The 16,564-nt window shown below is 40.6% G+C and overlaps 2 protein-coding genes across 3 annotated transcripts in view; one reads left to right on the forward strand and one right to left on the reverse strand.

Moving 5' to 3' along the window:
* LOC134536887 (nicotinamide/nicotinic acid mononucleotide adenylyltransferase 3) overlaps positions 1–7,012 on the reverse strand; it is a 33,056-nt gene extending 26,044 nt beyond the window's left edge. The window contains 3 exon segments of the mRNA XM_063376949.1: positions 1,528–1,701; positions 1,703–1,752; positions 6,771–7,012. Of these exon segments, the coding sequence (XP_063233019.1) occupies positions 1,528–1,701; positions 1,703–1,752; positions 6,771–6,846 (300 nt within the window). The 5' untranslated portion in view covers positions 6,847–7,012.
* Positions 7,013–7,249: 237 nt separating this feature from the next.
* Positions 7,250–15,220, forward strand: LOC134536884 (wolframin). 2 transcript variants are annotated; one of them, XM_063376943.1, is made up of 8 exons: positions 7,250–7,711; positions 9,297–9,401; positions 10,468–10,587; positions 11,142–11,238; positions 11,459–11,652; positions 11,790–13,015; positions 13,285–13,703; positions 14,250–15,220. In XM_063376943.1, exons 1-8 carry the CDS (start codon positions 7,675–7,677, stop codon positions 14,602–14,604), a joined length of 2,553 nt encoding a protein of 850 aa, XP_063233013.1. In that variant the 5' UTR covers positions 7,250–7,674; the 3' UTR covers positions 14,605–15,220. The 2 variants fall into 2 exon arrangements, with proteins under 2 accessions (XP_063233013.1, XP_063233012.1); XM_063376942.1 differs by having other exon boundaries at positions 7,250–7,537.
* The last annotated feature ends 1,344 nt before the right edge of the window (positions 15,221–16,564 follow it).

Genomic DNA, 16,564 nt, shown 5'->3' on the forward strand with positions numbered 1-16,564 from the left:
ATGAATTACTCTGTTTTCAAGTCGAGTATATAATCAGTTAAATCGACAAACAAAAATTTTTAACTTAAATTTTTTTACTGATATTACAAAAATTGCATACCCAGTTTCCCCCCCCCCCCCCCCCCTCTTTGAATTTTATACTTATTTTGATGTGGTTACATTTTTTGCATTACATTTTCTTGGAATCCTAGAAGATGTGAAAAAAATTTCCCCTTTCGCCACAGCCTACAGGTGTAGGTAGATTTCGGTACCTTTTTATTCTGGAAAATATTTAGGAAACTTCTCTAAACTTCTGGAACATTTTAAGAACTTAATGTAAATAACATATTATTTATGTCCTCCAATATTACAATATGATCGATTAAATATTTGCTCATTTTCCTTGCAGCAAAAATATTATGAATATTTTTAACCCAATGTATCCAGTATTGAATAGTTAGAACGAATTTCATATCATATCCCAAATACAGTATGAATTTTTTTAATCTTCAAACTATTTTTCATCCCTTGCACTAATAACATGGTCATATAAAAATTTGCTGTGCACCAAGGTTTAAGATAATATTAAGATGGTTTAAAATAAATTCAAACAAATTTCAACCCCTGTTTTTATAGTAATAATACGTTTATCCAAAAAACTTGTTTCAGCCAAAGTTTTAAATGAAGTTTCGGATTTATTCAATAAATTATAACGGATTTGATAGTACATCTATTAAAAAAAACCATAAACCTCGTTTATCCAGACTAACTAGGACCAAAAGCCATCCGGACAATCGAGAATCCGGATAATCACGTAATATGGGCAATGAGGAAAATAAAAATTTTAAAAGAGCAGACTTACCATTTACTACGATAACAAAACAATATAATTTCATTGTATAAGTACATATAGTTTACAAGTCATTAAAAAAAATATATCAAATTAACTTTTCAAATCATCTCTTAGCAAAGCATTTGTGAATTTTCTTCGGTTACAAACACGCACAGCATTTGAACGAAGCGCGGCCAGGTACATTATCGTCTTTGTTTGCATAGACGTGGAATATGACTGTCATGTTTACCTGAACGATAAATGAAAAGTCTGAAAATACGATTGCGGACGAACGAGGTGCGAAGCAGCAGCGGGGCATCGCGAGCAAAGAATTTGTGAATTATTTTCTTCGGTTACAGACACGCATGGCGTTTGAACGAAACGCTGCCAGGTGCATTATCGTCTTTGTTTGCATGGACGTGGAATACGACTGTCACGTTTACCTGAACGTTGAATGAGAAAAGTCTGCAAATACGATTGCGGACAAACGAGGTGCGAAGCAGCAGCGGGCCATCGCGAGCAAAGAATTTGTGAATTATTTTCTTCGGTTACAGACACGCATGGCGTTTGAACGAAACGCGGCCAGGTGCATTACCGTCTTTGTTTGCATGGACGTGGAATACGACTGTCACGTTTACGCCACTGCACAGACGTGGAATACGACCGTCACGTTTATCCGGACGTCGAACGAACGATCGCGGACGAACGAGGCGCACCTGGTGGTGCTGCAGCACGAGCCGGGTGCGCGACCAGGTGTCCCGCAGCGACTCCCACTCGGACAGCCGCACCCAGCCGCTGGACTGCAGCGCCAGCCGCAGCATGGCGCAGCGGTGCGTCGCCGGCTCCAGGTCCTGCTTGCCGTAGGCATCGTGCACCGGGGACACCACCCCCGCCCACCACGTTGTGCCGGTGCACCCTCTGCAGGTGGTCCTTCGCCACCTCTGCCGACACAGGACGCCGCACTCTCTGTACGGCCCCGCTCACCACACACACTCTCACTCACTCGCACACTCTCACTCTCTCTCTCCTGCCAGTAGCGAAGACCAAGTGGGGACCCACCAGCTTTTATGGTTTTATTTTTAGGACAATTTCATTTTTTTTTAAACAAGAGATTTCTGTGTTATTGTTTTTTTATTTTTATAGACTGTCCTTTTTTTTCATTTTTCTCATTTTGATGCACTTAATACAGTAGAATCATTAGTAGGGGGGGAGGAGAGGGGCACATTTCAACATGGGGCGCACCTTTCAAAGGTTTGAATTTCCCGCCAAAGGGAACCTTGTTTTTTGATCGGTTGATGGGCAACAAACCAAGTTCCGCAACAGAATGGCTAGCAATGGATTTCCCGCCATTTATTTTCGTAAGTGCTTTGTGATTCAATAAACACTGTTTTGTGTGTTGCAAAGTGAAATGTGGTTATTGTTTTCAGCACAGAATTTTTTCAGTCTTTACTTTGATGGAGGTAAGTAGGATTTATTTACCCAAATAAATAAGAAATTTGGCATCTTAAAATAATATGAACATCTTTAAAAAACAGGTTATAAAAGTAGTTACATTAATATAACTTCAATGATTGCTCATGGGGCAGATTTCAACAAACTGCTAGGGGTAGATTTCAACATAGTTGAAATGTACTCCCTGTACATGTAAATTGTTCAATTAAGCCATAACATGGGACTATTACCGACGTTTTGTAGAGTTCAATATGCCTAGGCCCATAAAATAATGGCTGAGTCAAATGCTGCAACTAAAATAATTTAACTATCATTAAAATATTAGGCATGTGTATGTAATGTTAATACATTTACCTTTAGTTTTCTCAGTATTCCAATTTAAAATAAAATATCAAAACTAGGGTTAAAAAATGATGAATTATCTGTGTATTCACAGCATAACTAAATTTTGTTGTTCCCTTTCAGATTTGGCCAACATGGTACGAACTTACATAAAGAAGCTCAATAAACCAAAAGTGCGCGAGGAATTAATTGCCAAGGACATGCAAGCAGTAAAAGAAGGCATGATTATCTTAAGCCTAATGATAACCCAAAAACAGAGAGGTCTACATAATGAAAATGTTACAGTTCCAAGGATTCAAGTCGACAAGTTTTGTAGATTTGAAAAGTAACTATTGTAACAGTAATCGAAATAAATGATTCACGTTAGTTCAGTTTGTTGGAAAGAAGTAAAAAGTCCTATTTGTAGGGCAAGTAGATAACCAAGAAGAAAACATTTACAAAGTTAGATTCATGCGAAGGAAAGAAGATTCGTGGAAATTTTATTTCCCCGAAAAATATGATAGCATTGTTGACATAAGTGACATTATGATGAAAATTCCGCAGCCAACCATGAGTGGAGGAACATCTTGAGCCATTTCTTCTATAGCATTTGCTGTAAACTTATCTTCAGTTAAAGAGAAAATAATGTAAAACCTAAATGTTATGCTTTAAATGAATAGGATGATTAAACCAAATATATATATATTTTTTTAATTTTTAATTTTGTTGTGTTAGTATATTTTACACATATATTAGCTTATTTGTCTTATTATAATAAATTTTTAATTTATTTGAAAGTAGAAAAAAAAATATTTGTTGAAAGGTACCCCACCACCTATTGATATGTACCCCATGGTAGAGGTACAATTCAACAAAGGTAAGCTGTACATAAAATATAACCTCATATTTGAGATTAGAGACTGCAGTAAAAATTAACAAGCTGCTCAACATACTATTAAAACTAATGATGCTAGTTACCAATATAAAAAATAAGTTTAATTTTAAAAATACTACACAATAAAATTTATTGAAATGTGCCCCTCTCTCCCCTAACTAGTATGTCTAAAACAGAACAACCCGGTACAATAAAAAAAAATTGAAAACTGTGCAGTCATTAATGTAAAAATGTGTTACTAATGTATGATATGGAAGTTCAAACAATATAATATTAATTGTTTTTCCAAACCATTTTAGTATAAAATTCATGCTAAATAAATTACAGTTAGTGATTTTACAATGATTAAATATTAGGCTTTTGTAATTTGAGTTAAGTTGTGTCTAAATGCTGATTGATTTCATGTTTCTAGTTATTAAATTTTGGTGCTGAATGGTACATTAACTTTCATTTCAGTGTTATATGTTTTATTTACATGCTTTGTGGTGTTATTTCGGGTTTATCACAATTCACCGTATAATTTTGTCCCTAGTTATTGGGTAGGTATGCAAGCCTAAGAATATATAGTTTAACCTTCTACTGCATACTGTGACACACATGGCATAAAGCATTTTAGACTTTTCTCCACAAACGGAATTATTCCAGGACAGCAGCTGCATGGGGTTCCATACGTGGCACAAGCTACAGTTAAACCATTTCTGGCAGCCCCTGATGATCATTACATAAACAAAAATATAGTTGTTTTGTGTATATTACCTATTGTTAATTAATATTATTTACTGGACGAAAATGTTCAGTTGTATATATTTTTATATTATATTATTTTCCGATAACTGAATATTGAGCCTTATATGGCACAAATTGATTTTATTAAATAAAAAATTTAAAAATAAAGTTAAAATTTTTAAAATATTTCGCTGTAATCTCCATGCTGTAAATGATAAACATATTCCCCCCCCCCCCCCCTCCAAAAATATAAAAAAAATTCATGCAGTAGAGGGTTAAAGGAGAGCTCACAACACAAAAAACCGTTATAGGTTATAGTTAGCGGTGAGCTCGCGCCCCAATCAAAGGGCACAGTCAGTCCCCCTTAGTGCTCACGAGTCTTCGTGGCACCTGGACATCGGCAACCTGCCTCACACCCGGCTGCTTGCCACCCCTCCCGTGCCTTGAGAAGGGGGGCAAGCTGTACCCAGCGTCATAGCTCCCCACCCAGCAAAAATAAGAAATTTAGTTTTAGTACATTTTATTATATTACGTCTAATCACAATCTCAAGCAATGTACACCCACATCTCGGCTGTGAGCTGTGGAAAGCATAGAAACTAATTAATCAAGTGGTTAGTATGTAGGTATATTCTGCCTTTCTTTCTTCTCTAGTTCCAAGTGCCGATGCAGCGGCGTGAGTGGCCAGTGCAGCCACTCACCGCCCAGGGGTGCGAGCAACTTTGGTCATAAAAGCCCAGCAATGGTTACAAAATATGAAAGCGGATCATGCATCCAAGTTCCCAACCCCCTGCCTGGTAGAAACTTTTCTACTCTATCCAGTTAATGCATGTCCTTGCATCCCTCACGTCTGTGCCCAGGGTTTTCCCAGGGCCCTACGAAGCATAGTTTTAAGATAGAGGATTTAGTCATGGCTCCAATCACTGCCTTGGCTGGCCAATCCCTGAACAAAGCACACAATGCATGCAAACTTTCCCTGCATGCCTAATCCCTACATGACTAGGCATATAGGCTTCAGCCTAAGACACACTTAGGTCCCTTCCTAACCCGGACCTCTCCTACAAATACACTTAGATTTTAGTAAGAAACCAGCCGAGCCACCCCCACCACTCCACCATGGATCATACTCTCTTACGCAATAAAAAAAAAATGAAGTTTTTAAGAAACCCCTTATTTCATCGCATTCGTCACTATCAAGAAGTAGAAAACTATATGCAATATCACCATGTTCTTCAAGAAAATAACTATGCTAATTGTTAATGCACAAAGAATTATTTTGTTGGTTATTTCAATTTTTACAGATAAGCCCAGACTTATCTCTGAAACACATGTCTAACCTAAGCATAGTGTTAGTCTGAAACGTGTTTTTGATCGATCACTAACAACATTTACTTCATTATTTAGTTCAAAGTAACACTGTGCAACACGTTTAAAAGTGTGATGGAAAAAATTGAATGTATTCAAAATGAACAATTTTTTTTTTAAATATGTATAATCATCATCATGTGGCCCGAAATTTTACAACTGTACTGCGTATTTACAAAGTGTTGTTTGCTGCCAAGTCAAAAACAAAAGAACATTAAAATGCCTCAATTTATTCATTATTTGCAATTTGTCTTCAAAGAGGAGTATTTAATGATTCTTAGTGATATTTAAGGATTTTTGAAAGTTATTAAGGAGGTGTACGGACCCTACTTTCTATAAAATGCAACTGTAATACTGTACATAGTTTACCATTTTATCGGACTGCTAAATATGCTCTGTAAACTAATTTTATGGTAATCATTCCATATAATGTATCCAAGCTAACCCTTGATCCTGATGGCATGATACAGCGTACCTTGATCCTGTGGTGCATGATGCTTGCAGTTTTAATTTAGTACGTCCAAATATCCCGGCCGAAAACAAAACTTAAATATCACAATACAAACAAATTATGTCAGGTCTTGGGAAATTTTTTTCATTCGCATTGGGGTCTCCAGGGATATCTCTTGTGGGAAACAGTCTCGGCTATGCTATAAATGCACAAAACAAATTTACGTCACTATAATTACAATCATTTTATAACAAGCATAAACCGATAAACCCGACGGAACTGTTGTACCTAACATAACCATTAAATCTGCCTTTTTGCACACTTACTTGGGCGTACATCAACCCCGTTTTGCACGTGAATCCGGTGAAAATTTCAATAACTGTTTTTTGGGTGAATACAGGAACGTTTTCAGTGATCAAAAACATGATTATTTTTACAAAAAAAAAGGCAAACTAGAAGTTTGTAGAATGTACGATTGGTATGACGTACGTGACCATCTTAATGACGTCATTGATATTGTTTTGAACTATTTTAGTAAAATAATGCCTAGATACCCCAGCCATCAGCATTTTAGTTTGACAACCATGGGTGAACTGTAACTCGGGAGGCAGGATTATGACGTATGCAGTCATCGGCTCATGTCCAGCCCGCTTAAACACAATACGTTTGTAAAACTGTCACGCCTATCACAATACGTAGAGTTGAAAATTAATATTAATTTTACAGCCATACATACATAACTTTTACTTACCGAACATTCGTAAGTGCATTATAGTTGGAGGATTGAATGCTCCACATTCCAACAAAACTACATTCTTCTGCGACATTTTGGTTTCGACTTTCAATAGTCGACTTTAAATGCGCTCTGCTAAGCTTAATGAAAATTAAAATACCACTTTTCTAATTATTTACGCCATGTTCATCACAAAAATTTCAAATCACGACGATCAGTCCAAACGGACATGCAGATTTCGCAGCGGAAGTACATTTCTGCTCGTCTTTAAGTTTTACGCATGTGCGCCAACTTTGAAGTATACCTACATAAAAATAAATATTTCTTTCCTATTTCAGTACAGGATAAAAAAAAATTGAATAAAAATACTTATTCATTAAAAAATAAACAAAAATACTATTGTTTTTATAAGCCATAATGTTTTTGAAAATATTTTTAAAAATCCGTACTTTGAGCAGAAATTATTTGAATATAAATATTCTATCGTTGGCTGCTTGCAGGTGTTATTTTTTGCTTATTTACGTGTGTCAACTGCTTGAAAACTTCAAATTTGGAAAATGGTTTAATTATATAGTATTTTAATGGTTTACATTTTGGTGACATGCAATAGGTCGGACACGGGATTGTTCCTAGACGTAGTCATGAGTTATGAATGATTGCCTGTAGTACAGTGATATTTTTTATTGCTTGTTTTTCATAAACTAAAAATACCTTATAAGGGCAGATGGCGGGCGTAGTGCCTGTATCCACCAAACCACCCGGTCGGAAACAGTGGACATTACATGGTAAACGAATACCTATGTTACGGGTTGTGTAAAGTAGTTGGTGTGGCTCGGACGTTGTTTCATGCGGAACCAATGCTTGGATGTCGAAGCCCTTCAGTAATAATTGGTGTGCGGGGTCTTAACCCTTTTCTTGGGTGATGAAACGAATTTCGCCTAAAACAATGAATTGTTTAGGTAACAAATGACAGGGTTCTTTTATGTTATTGTATAGAATGTTTGCATGTTTTGGTGAGCAAATTTTTTATTAAGATTTGTTTCAATTCATACAGTAGTACATGCTAATGATATTAAGCATTTTTTTTTTTTTTTCATTTTTCTTATGGTGATTGGAGGTACTGCTGGTTGGCAAGGAGTCTTCTAACCCTCACCTCACCTGAGTTCACCTTCACACACTCATGTACTAGTCAAACCTAACCTTCAACATCCAACCATCCAACTCATTCTAATCCCTCCCAGTCCTCACTGAAAATTAACGCTCTCTCTCCTCCGTCCTTTAAAGTGTATACAACTTCCCCCTTATGGCCCTTCCTTTGTTGAATCCTTTACGTAGCCTCCTCTGCAGTTTTCAACCTCCTCCCTTCCACTTTCCCATTTCTTCTGCCCTTCCAGCCTCTGAATTTATCTTTCCTCGTGAATCATGAGCCAGGTTTATTCCTTGATCCTGATGGTTTGATCCTGTATATATTAATCCTGTAGTACATGATTTTTGCTGTTTTAATTTAGTACGTTGTAAGGTCCAGCACATAACAAGAACGTGTGATGTAATAATAAATTATGATCTAAAGTTAAATAAAAAAGAAAATATATTTTGTACTCAACTTATGTTCATAATTCATTATAATATCACAAGTTTTTGTTATGTGCAGGATCTTTCGATGTAATAGATTAAAACAGCAAGCATTATGTATTACAGGATCAAAATGTACAGTATCATGCCATCAGGATCAAGGGATGAACTTTTACCACCTAACCATCATAGATGGCTTGTTCATTTCCCCTTCACTCACTTCACCCCTCCCCATTCCAGCCACCCATCTCACAGCTGCATGTTTCAAGGTACACATTATCATTGTTGTACAAGCCTTGACTTTACTGACCTGTCTGCTCCCTTTAGCACCCTCCCTTGCAAGTCTTGAGCCCTTCGCTTTTTCTTCACTATCTTACGCACCATCTGAAATCGTGTACACTATATTATATATATTATTTAAAGCTGGCAACCTTCAAAGTTACACACTTTCAAGGTAATTGTCAAGGACATCGGAAAAAAATATCTATGAAAAAGCTTTTTTTTATATTTCCCGAAATTTTTTCTAATCATTTTGTGAAAGTGCATTGCAATATTTAAAGTAGTTTACCTACCATTTTAATGGTTGGATAAATTGGGTTAGCTGTATTTAAAATTGTGTAAATGGTTGGTTAGGTTAGTTCAACTAAATTAATAACCTACTGCATATTCAGTATGTATTAGATATGTTTTATTAATTGAGCTCACCTTACTTCACTTGCAAGAAAATGCAACTTGTTTGAAACCCAATACATGTACTACAATATATAAAATAATATTAAATAATTCACCTTTGCATTATATAACCACACACAACAACCAAACAGTTCAGCCTGATGTTTGTAGCTCGACTTAAAAACTTTATTTTTACAATAAGAAAATAAAATGTCCAATAAAATAAACTATAAAATTCAGTATAAGAATCATCTTATATTCACTGAACTTCCATCAAGCACCCGACACTTGACGTTTCAGACGGCCCACGGGGCTCCTTGCGGAGACTGCGGAGTCAGCTCGCGGAGGACGGCTGCCCGGAGTCACAAGTGGTGCTGGCCAAGCAACTGTTGGAGGAGCAATGCGGTATGCTCGGGCACTGCTCTCATCAGTCTGCTTCTCTTGGAGCTTTAGACAATACATGTGGCTGATGTTCGGTAGTTTTATTTACTGACACTAAGCTTGAACGCTATTATGATGTGATGACCATCTTATGGCAGTGGTCCTTTGAGAAAACCCACGGAACGATTAGAAACTAAGATGATACTACCCGTTTGGATGTAATTAAGATTTAAAAAAAATTAGGATAAAGTTATTACAGCAGATTAAATAAAGTTGATTTCTTAAGAAGTAGGTGGTCTTTTTTTTATATTAACTTTATGATACACTCACTTAAACATCTTTTATACAGTTGATTTTCGAATGAAAAAAAAAATTGTTTTGATGTGGCCAATCTGGCTGGATTGATGGAGGGGAGATCTGGCCGGCTTGAAATTGGTGCCGGATTGCACTATAGAGAGTAAATGGTGACTGCAGCATTGGAATAAGAAATCAGGTTTTAAAAACCAAACTCTGTGTGTTTTTTCTACCAGGTTTTTTTATATCATTAGTTATTTTGGTTTTCACCATGTTCAAAGGAAAGCCATACAACATCTCACTTTCTGCCACTCATATTGAACCAGAAATGTTATGACATTGAAGAACTGAAGTCCAGAAAATCTGTAAATCTGACTGCAGCTTAAACCACAGCAAGGGTATTTCCCTACAGGAAGAGGATTCTCCATGGAATAGGTGTTTCTTACAGAATGAGGATTTACAGTACAGTTTGGGATTTCCCACAGAATAGGAATTAACTATTTTATATTTTTAATTTTAGAGGAGTATTTATCTGGGGTTATTTACAACTTATTCAAATATATTAAATGATAAGATCTTGATTAGTTTGTTATTTTTTGTTCCTGTAAATCACATAAAACTTTTAATAATCAATTTTTTGTGTTATTAGATGGAAATTAGACCTCTCATTAAAAATAATCAAGATAGCTACTCTATTTAAAAATACATTTTTTTTTTTTTTTCCAAAACCATGGTGTAAACTGTGTTTTAAACCATTGTGGTTTAAATCAGCCAACCCTGGGTGACTTGTGTACAGAATTGGATGGAGACCGTCAGGAGAATGCTCGGCTTGGAGTGTATTGGCTCATCAAAGCTTCCGAGCAAGGCAATGTCGAAGCAACCAGCATTCTGAAGCAGTGCCTGGAAACAGGACAAGGTACATTTCCTATTCTGGGGATTACGTCTGTTATTGATTACACTATGATAGTACTGGATGGGGCAAAGGGTGTGTATCGGTTTTGAAAGGCTATTAAAATAAAAAGGAGCAACTTAAATTAGTTTTATTTTATTGGAATCAGTTTACATCCCCATTTTTTTTAATCAAGTTCTGAATTTCATATCAGGAAGAGAGAGAGAGAGTGTGTGTGTGTGTGTGTGTGTATGTATGTGTATGTGCATGGGCGTGTGTGTATATTATATTATAAACTCTGGCTCCTACAGTTTGTTTTTGGCTCCTAAACTTTCAGAGTATTTGTAGAGGCCTAATAATGAACAGGTCATCAGTCTTGGCAGCATTAGTTTGTGGTGGTTTCTCTGCCTCCTACAGTGTAGAGGTGGAGTCACAGCTTCTAGCCTTGTCAGGTCATGACAGTGCACTTGGTCAAAGGAAAAAATTTTAAAATTATGCTCAGTGAAGTCTTTCCCCCATATGTCCAACTCAATGCTTACCTATCTTCATGCCTTACTTTCATCCATCTAATATTTTTTCAGGAATAAGTGAACACAACTACCTGGATGTAAAGATGTGCTTGAACATGTCTCAAGATGAGAAGCTGGCACGCAGGGCTGCTAGAGAGATGTTTTCAAGGTAATTTGAAACATAGTTTATTTTAGTTGTTACTGTAAGTTTACGTTTTTCTGTGGTGTAATTGTCATATTTGTATCAGAATGAATATCCTCTCTAGCCTTTCATACACTTTCTTGCATTACATGGTCCCTTGAGAAGGGTCAGAATGAACACTTTATTAATAGTACTACAATGAAGGAACACACGACTGTTAGCTCACCATGCTGTGTGGTTGCTGCAGCCTGTCGGCGGGCCAGGACTACATAACCACGGACCAGCTGGAGCGACAGATTCGCCTGAGCGAGAGAAGCAAATTGGAGGTCGGTCGCCGGTCTCGGGCTCAGTTGAAGTCTAGCGAACCCTTGGGTGATGCAGTCGAGGATGAACTAGCTTCCGCAGATGCGGACGACATTTGCGAGGAGGAGGCACCTGAAGGTTAGTTGTCACCTATCTTGTACCTGTGATTTCTCACCACGTTGAAATCTTGAATATTTTTTTTTTTTAATAGAAAACACTTAATGAGGACATTGTCATAGATATTTGTATTTTCAGTGGTCAGTGTGCTGTTGCAGTGTGGACCCTGCGAGGGGAGTACTCGGGAGAGAAGCTGACAGAGGACCACCTGGTGTCGGCGGCGGTGAGCTACGCCCATGGCGAGCTGCCTCTGGTGCACAGAGTGCTGGCGCTCTCCGGCACGAGCCGGCAAGAGGCACATTTCCTCCAGAGGCTCCTGCTGCATCCTGTTGCCTCCTTCCAGGCCGCCTTTTGGGACCTGGTGGCAGGCGTGGCCAGGCGCGGCACGCCCTTCCTCTCCTCCCTCGGCCCCATCACCCGGTCCCACCTGCACACCCTCCTGCTGCTACTCGTGTACTCGCTCTTGGGTGCCGACAGCATCATCCTCCTCCTGCCCATGGTGCTGTACCACGCCTCCTTCTGCGTGATGGTGGTCGCGACGCTCCAGATCCTCCACAGGCGGCACGAGTTCCAGGACTTCCGGGTGTGGTCGCGCCTCTTCCTCGGCTACAGCGGCGGTGGCCTCAACCCCGACGAGGCAGAGTTCCAGTACTGCCGCAGCAGCCTCAAGCCCTACGGCCACTTCTTCCTCGCGCTGCTGGCGAACCTCGTCCTGTACCCGCTGGTCGCCCCTCGCTGGACGCCGCAGTCCGAGTTCACCGTCGTGGCATTCCTGCTCACCTTCCTCACTCTGTACGCCTTCATGGACCGCCGCTGGCCACCTGACTTCCTGGCCCTCTTCTCCTTCGCCGTCCACGTCCTGGCCAAGTACCCCTACGAGAGCGACGCCGTGGTGCGGCAGGGCTGGCGCTTCCTGGACGTGCGTGCGCCCACGCTCGCCTCCTACGTGGTGGGCAACGGGGTCGAGTTCTGCCTCAACTTCCGCGCCGTCTTCTACCTGGTGATCCCCGCGGTGCTGGTGCGCATGGCGGCCCGCGACGGCTGGCGCGGCATCTACAAGACCCTCGTCCCGCACTGCGTCACCCTGTCGTGGTGGCAGCTGGCCGTCATACTGTCGCAGGGGGCGACGTGGTACGGGCTGGTGCGCGGGGCTCTGGCGCTGGTGGGGCTGGTGTTCTTCCTCCCGCTCGCCGGCCTGGCCACCCTGCTGCTGCCCGGGGCCGCCGTCCTCAAGTATCTGTTGGATTCCAAGATGGTGGTCCTGGCGGTGGTGGCAACCGTGGTGGCTGCGGTGCCGGTACTGCTCACGTGGTACGCGGACGTGCAGAGGCGGCGGCGGCGACGCGGGGCGCACTTCCTCGACCGGCTGACAACTTTGATCCAGGTACTGCCATTCCCAGCAGTTGAAGACAAAACTAGCTGTTGCCTTCTAGCGAGCTTGCTCTCTGTGCCCTTTATGATATGTGTGACAAGGGTGAATTTAGTTTGGGCTTTATAAAAAAAAAAGTTATATATCACAGCAGCTTGAAGAGATTGAAAATTACATTTAGCCAATTGTGTGTATTTAACATGTACGAGTAATCTGGCAACTGAGTATGTATTGATTTGTTAGCTGTTAAGAGTCAATGTGAAGGATGCTATGATTGCACACAGGTGGCATTTGCGGTGCTGGCGGCCCTGTTCCTGGCCCAGTCGCTGGCGCGGGACCTGGGCGCAGAGGCGGGACCTGACTACCAGCAGCCGGGGGCGACCGCCCTCGGCTGGGAGCAGTACCAGAACCACTGCCACCAGCCGGCGTGGGAGCAGGCGTCGATGGGCGCCGCGCAGGTCCGCTGCGCCCACCTGGCGGGCGTGCAGGTCGCCTGGGAGGGCTACGTGGCGGACGTGCGCGTGGGCAGTGTGCGCAACACGCTGGAGGCCGTGCTGTCACGGCTGCCCGGCGCCGTGCGGGACGCGCTGGTGTGCTGGTTCGGGGAGGAGTACCGCCGCGACTGCCTCGTGGGCGACTCCTGCCGTGTGGCAGAGAGGCTGAAGCTGCAGCACGCCCGCTGCCACCTGGAGGCCTGGAACAGGTGTGTGCTGTTTTTGTCGTCCCGCATCCTTCTTGGCTCGTTGGCAGTCAAAAGCCTGGAACAGCTGCATCTCTTTAACTGCCTCCTTCATTTCTTTCAGTAATTCTCCACTCTCCCTTTAGCCATCTGTCTCTTATCCTTCCCCGAGGTCTTAGCCCTTTTATTTTCATAGCCATTGTGTGTTATTCCATTCTTTAACACTAACACATCTTTTGCTTTATCGCCAATAATCACCCATCATGTCTCAAATTAGGGAGCATTTATTCATGATATTTTCAACTTCTGTTGCCTGAAAGCTCCGTACATAATTGGGTGGCATAATGTCCTTTTTGTATCCTCCATCACGGTGTCCTAATCTGCACTTAACATTTCGCGCTCTCCCGACGTGTTGCCGTTCCGGTCATAACCTTCCCCAGTGTTTCAACTCTTGACATACTTCATTATGTGCTCATTCAAGCCTTTTTCTTGCCGTTTTCATTACGTCCGTGTATTCTAGCTTTCGAATTCAAGCCATGCAGTGTTGTGGTACGCGTGGTGGTGTTGCAGGTACGAGTTCGAGATAGCGGTGAAGATGAAGTCTGGCATGTGGGGGTCGGGCGCGGTGGTGACGCTGGTCGCGGACGACTCGTTCCGCAACTTCACGCTGGCGCTGCGCACCGGGGACCGGGTGTGGTTCTCGGGGGCGCTGTTCAGCGGGGCCGCGCCGGAGGCACTCCTGGGGGGCCCCAAGCCCCGGGTCCAGCTGGACGAGATCGGCTGCCTGGGATGCCACGGCGGCGAGCTGCCGATACACAAGAGGAAGCCTGCCTCGACGGGGACGACCACGCTCGCGGGGTACCTCTACGCGGGGCTCAAGTCTGTCCTCAACTTCATGTTCAACCCTCTGGTGATATTCAGGTAGACTGGTCATGTGCTCTAACCAACACTTAACTTTGTGATAAGTGCGTTGTTTGATATACATTTTTGGGACACCAAAGGAGTGTCATCATGACTGAACAAGGTATTTAAAGCATTTTATTTAAAAATAAAATAATTTTGATTATTAGGGTGTCTACTAATATAAAAATAGGGGAATCCTTGAGGAGAAGAAAAAGTGCATTTATAGAAAAAATACAAGTTTTTGTGGTATTTCTGAGAAAGAATAATAGTTTCTTGCAAACTAAGATTCCTCATCAATTTAAGAGTTGAGTGCAAACCATTAATTATCAGACATGAACTATTTAAAAAAAGAAATGAAACTAATTAATCATAATCAGTGTACTATTCAAATCTTTATCCTGGGAAAAAGATTAATAACTTAGTTCATGGCTGGACACCCTGATTATGTTTGTAGTAATTGTGTTGCATTGCACATTCTAATAAAACAATGTGCCTTACATGTTACTTATGATCTAGTAAAATAATTTATTCTGTGAATGTCACCTTTTAGGCACTGATGTTTTTGTTCCTTTAGATGTATTTTTTATTGTTAAATCCAGGCATGTTTGTTGTGATCATTAAACTACAATATTCATGTACAATCGGCTAATTTCATTTTAAAACCTAATCCCTATCACATAATTCCACTTGTATTGGTTTTTTCAGCTTTTAATTACTTTTTTATTGTGACTATTTTGATTATTGTACATGTAAAGTGATTCATATTTTCAAGAATCAATATGTGTAGCATAGTATAAGCTACAGTATGTTCTTCAAAGGATAGACACATGAGTTCCATTGAAGTTATCCTTGCTACAGTTGTTTGTCTGTCAAAGTGTCAAGTGCATGACCAGAGAGACAGTATGAGCCGGTGAGCAAACTATGCTAAAGATAAGACTAATGTCTAATGATGAAACTAGTAGTGCTGATGATAGTAGTTATTATCTCTGTTGCAGATGTGATATAGATTAATGTAAAACTGTTAAATTCCTGCTAGAGTAAATATACAGCATGCCACTGCACATCTGCTGTTTACAGAAGTTGAAACACTTCGTGGCATCATGCCCAACTTTTTAACTTTTTTTTTTTTTTTTCCCCTGCTGAGATTTCGCGCTAACTGAAATTTACAGACGTGCTATTCAAGACTGGGGCAGTAATATTAATATCGAGCTAAATGAATTCACGCAATCTGAAGATGTGCTAAGTGAGGAACTTAATCTTTTAAGGAATAAAACTCCATTTTTCTTTGTCCCCCTTGATTACTTTATTGTGCTTGGTTTTCTTTACCACAAGGTGTCAAAAAATTTTAACTCGTTTAGCTCATTCCCTTTCTCTGCTTCAGAATTTGTTTGATTGTTAATATTGACAACACCTGTCGTAGCACTCCTTGTTTCAGTGAAATCGTACGTCAAAATTTCACTGAACTATGTTGCAGCGATGTTCCCGATTTAATAGGCGATTTAAATTTAGATGCAGAAGCCATTTTTTGTAGATCAGATTGTGTAACTCGAGCCCCTAGACATCCGTTTACGAACAATGTTATCACTGTTATCAGCCAGGAGGCAGCTGCTTGGCTAATCCCCTCGCTTTTCTCGATGCACTCGTCACGTGACCACCCAGTGTCGGTGAGGTCTGCGCAGGCTCTTGTTTATGACTTGTTGCCTTATACTTAATTTGTTTCTCAGTTGCGATTAAACTAGGCCTCTGTGAATACTCTTTTTTTGTGATGCGTAGGGATTATCAAATCAATGTTTGAAATATTCATGAAGTCTCATCAAATTGCGAATTTTGTTCTTGGTGAAGCTATATTACACTTATTTTATAAAATACTGGGCTACCGGTTTCCAGGTATTAGTTCTTATGATCTGTATGCAGTCGTTCACTTGCTTTCAGCATGTTGTCTGGCACTGGCTGTACTTAGACACCTGTACCTTGACACTATT

Source organism: Bacillus rossius, chromosome 11, assembly GCF_032445375.1.
Source record: "Bacillus rossius redtenbacheri isolate Brsri chromosome 11, Brsri_v3, whole genome shotgun sequence".
Classification (NCBI taxonomy): domain Eukaryota; kingdom Metazoa; phylum Arthropoda; class Insecta; order Phasmatodea; family Bacillidae; genus Bacillus; species Bacillus rossius.

Coding starts and splice junctions, on each gene's coding strand:
- LOC134536884 (XM_063376942.1), top strand. CDS start 7,477: ATGGCGGGCGTAGTGCCTGTATCCACCAAACCACCCGGTCGGAAACAG. Junction 11,653..11,789: donor CGAGGAGGAGGCACCTGAAG/GTTAGTTGTCAC, acceptor GTGCTGTTGCAG/TGTGGACCCTGCGAGGGGAG. Junction 13,016..13,284: donor GGCTGACAACTTTGATCCAG/GTACTGCCATTC, acceptor GATTGCACACAG/GTGGCATTTGCGGTGCTGGC.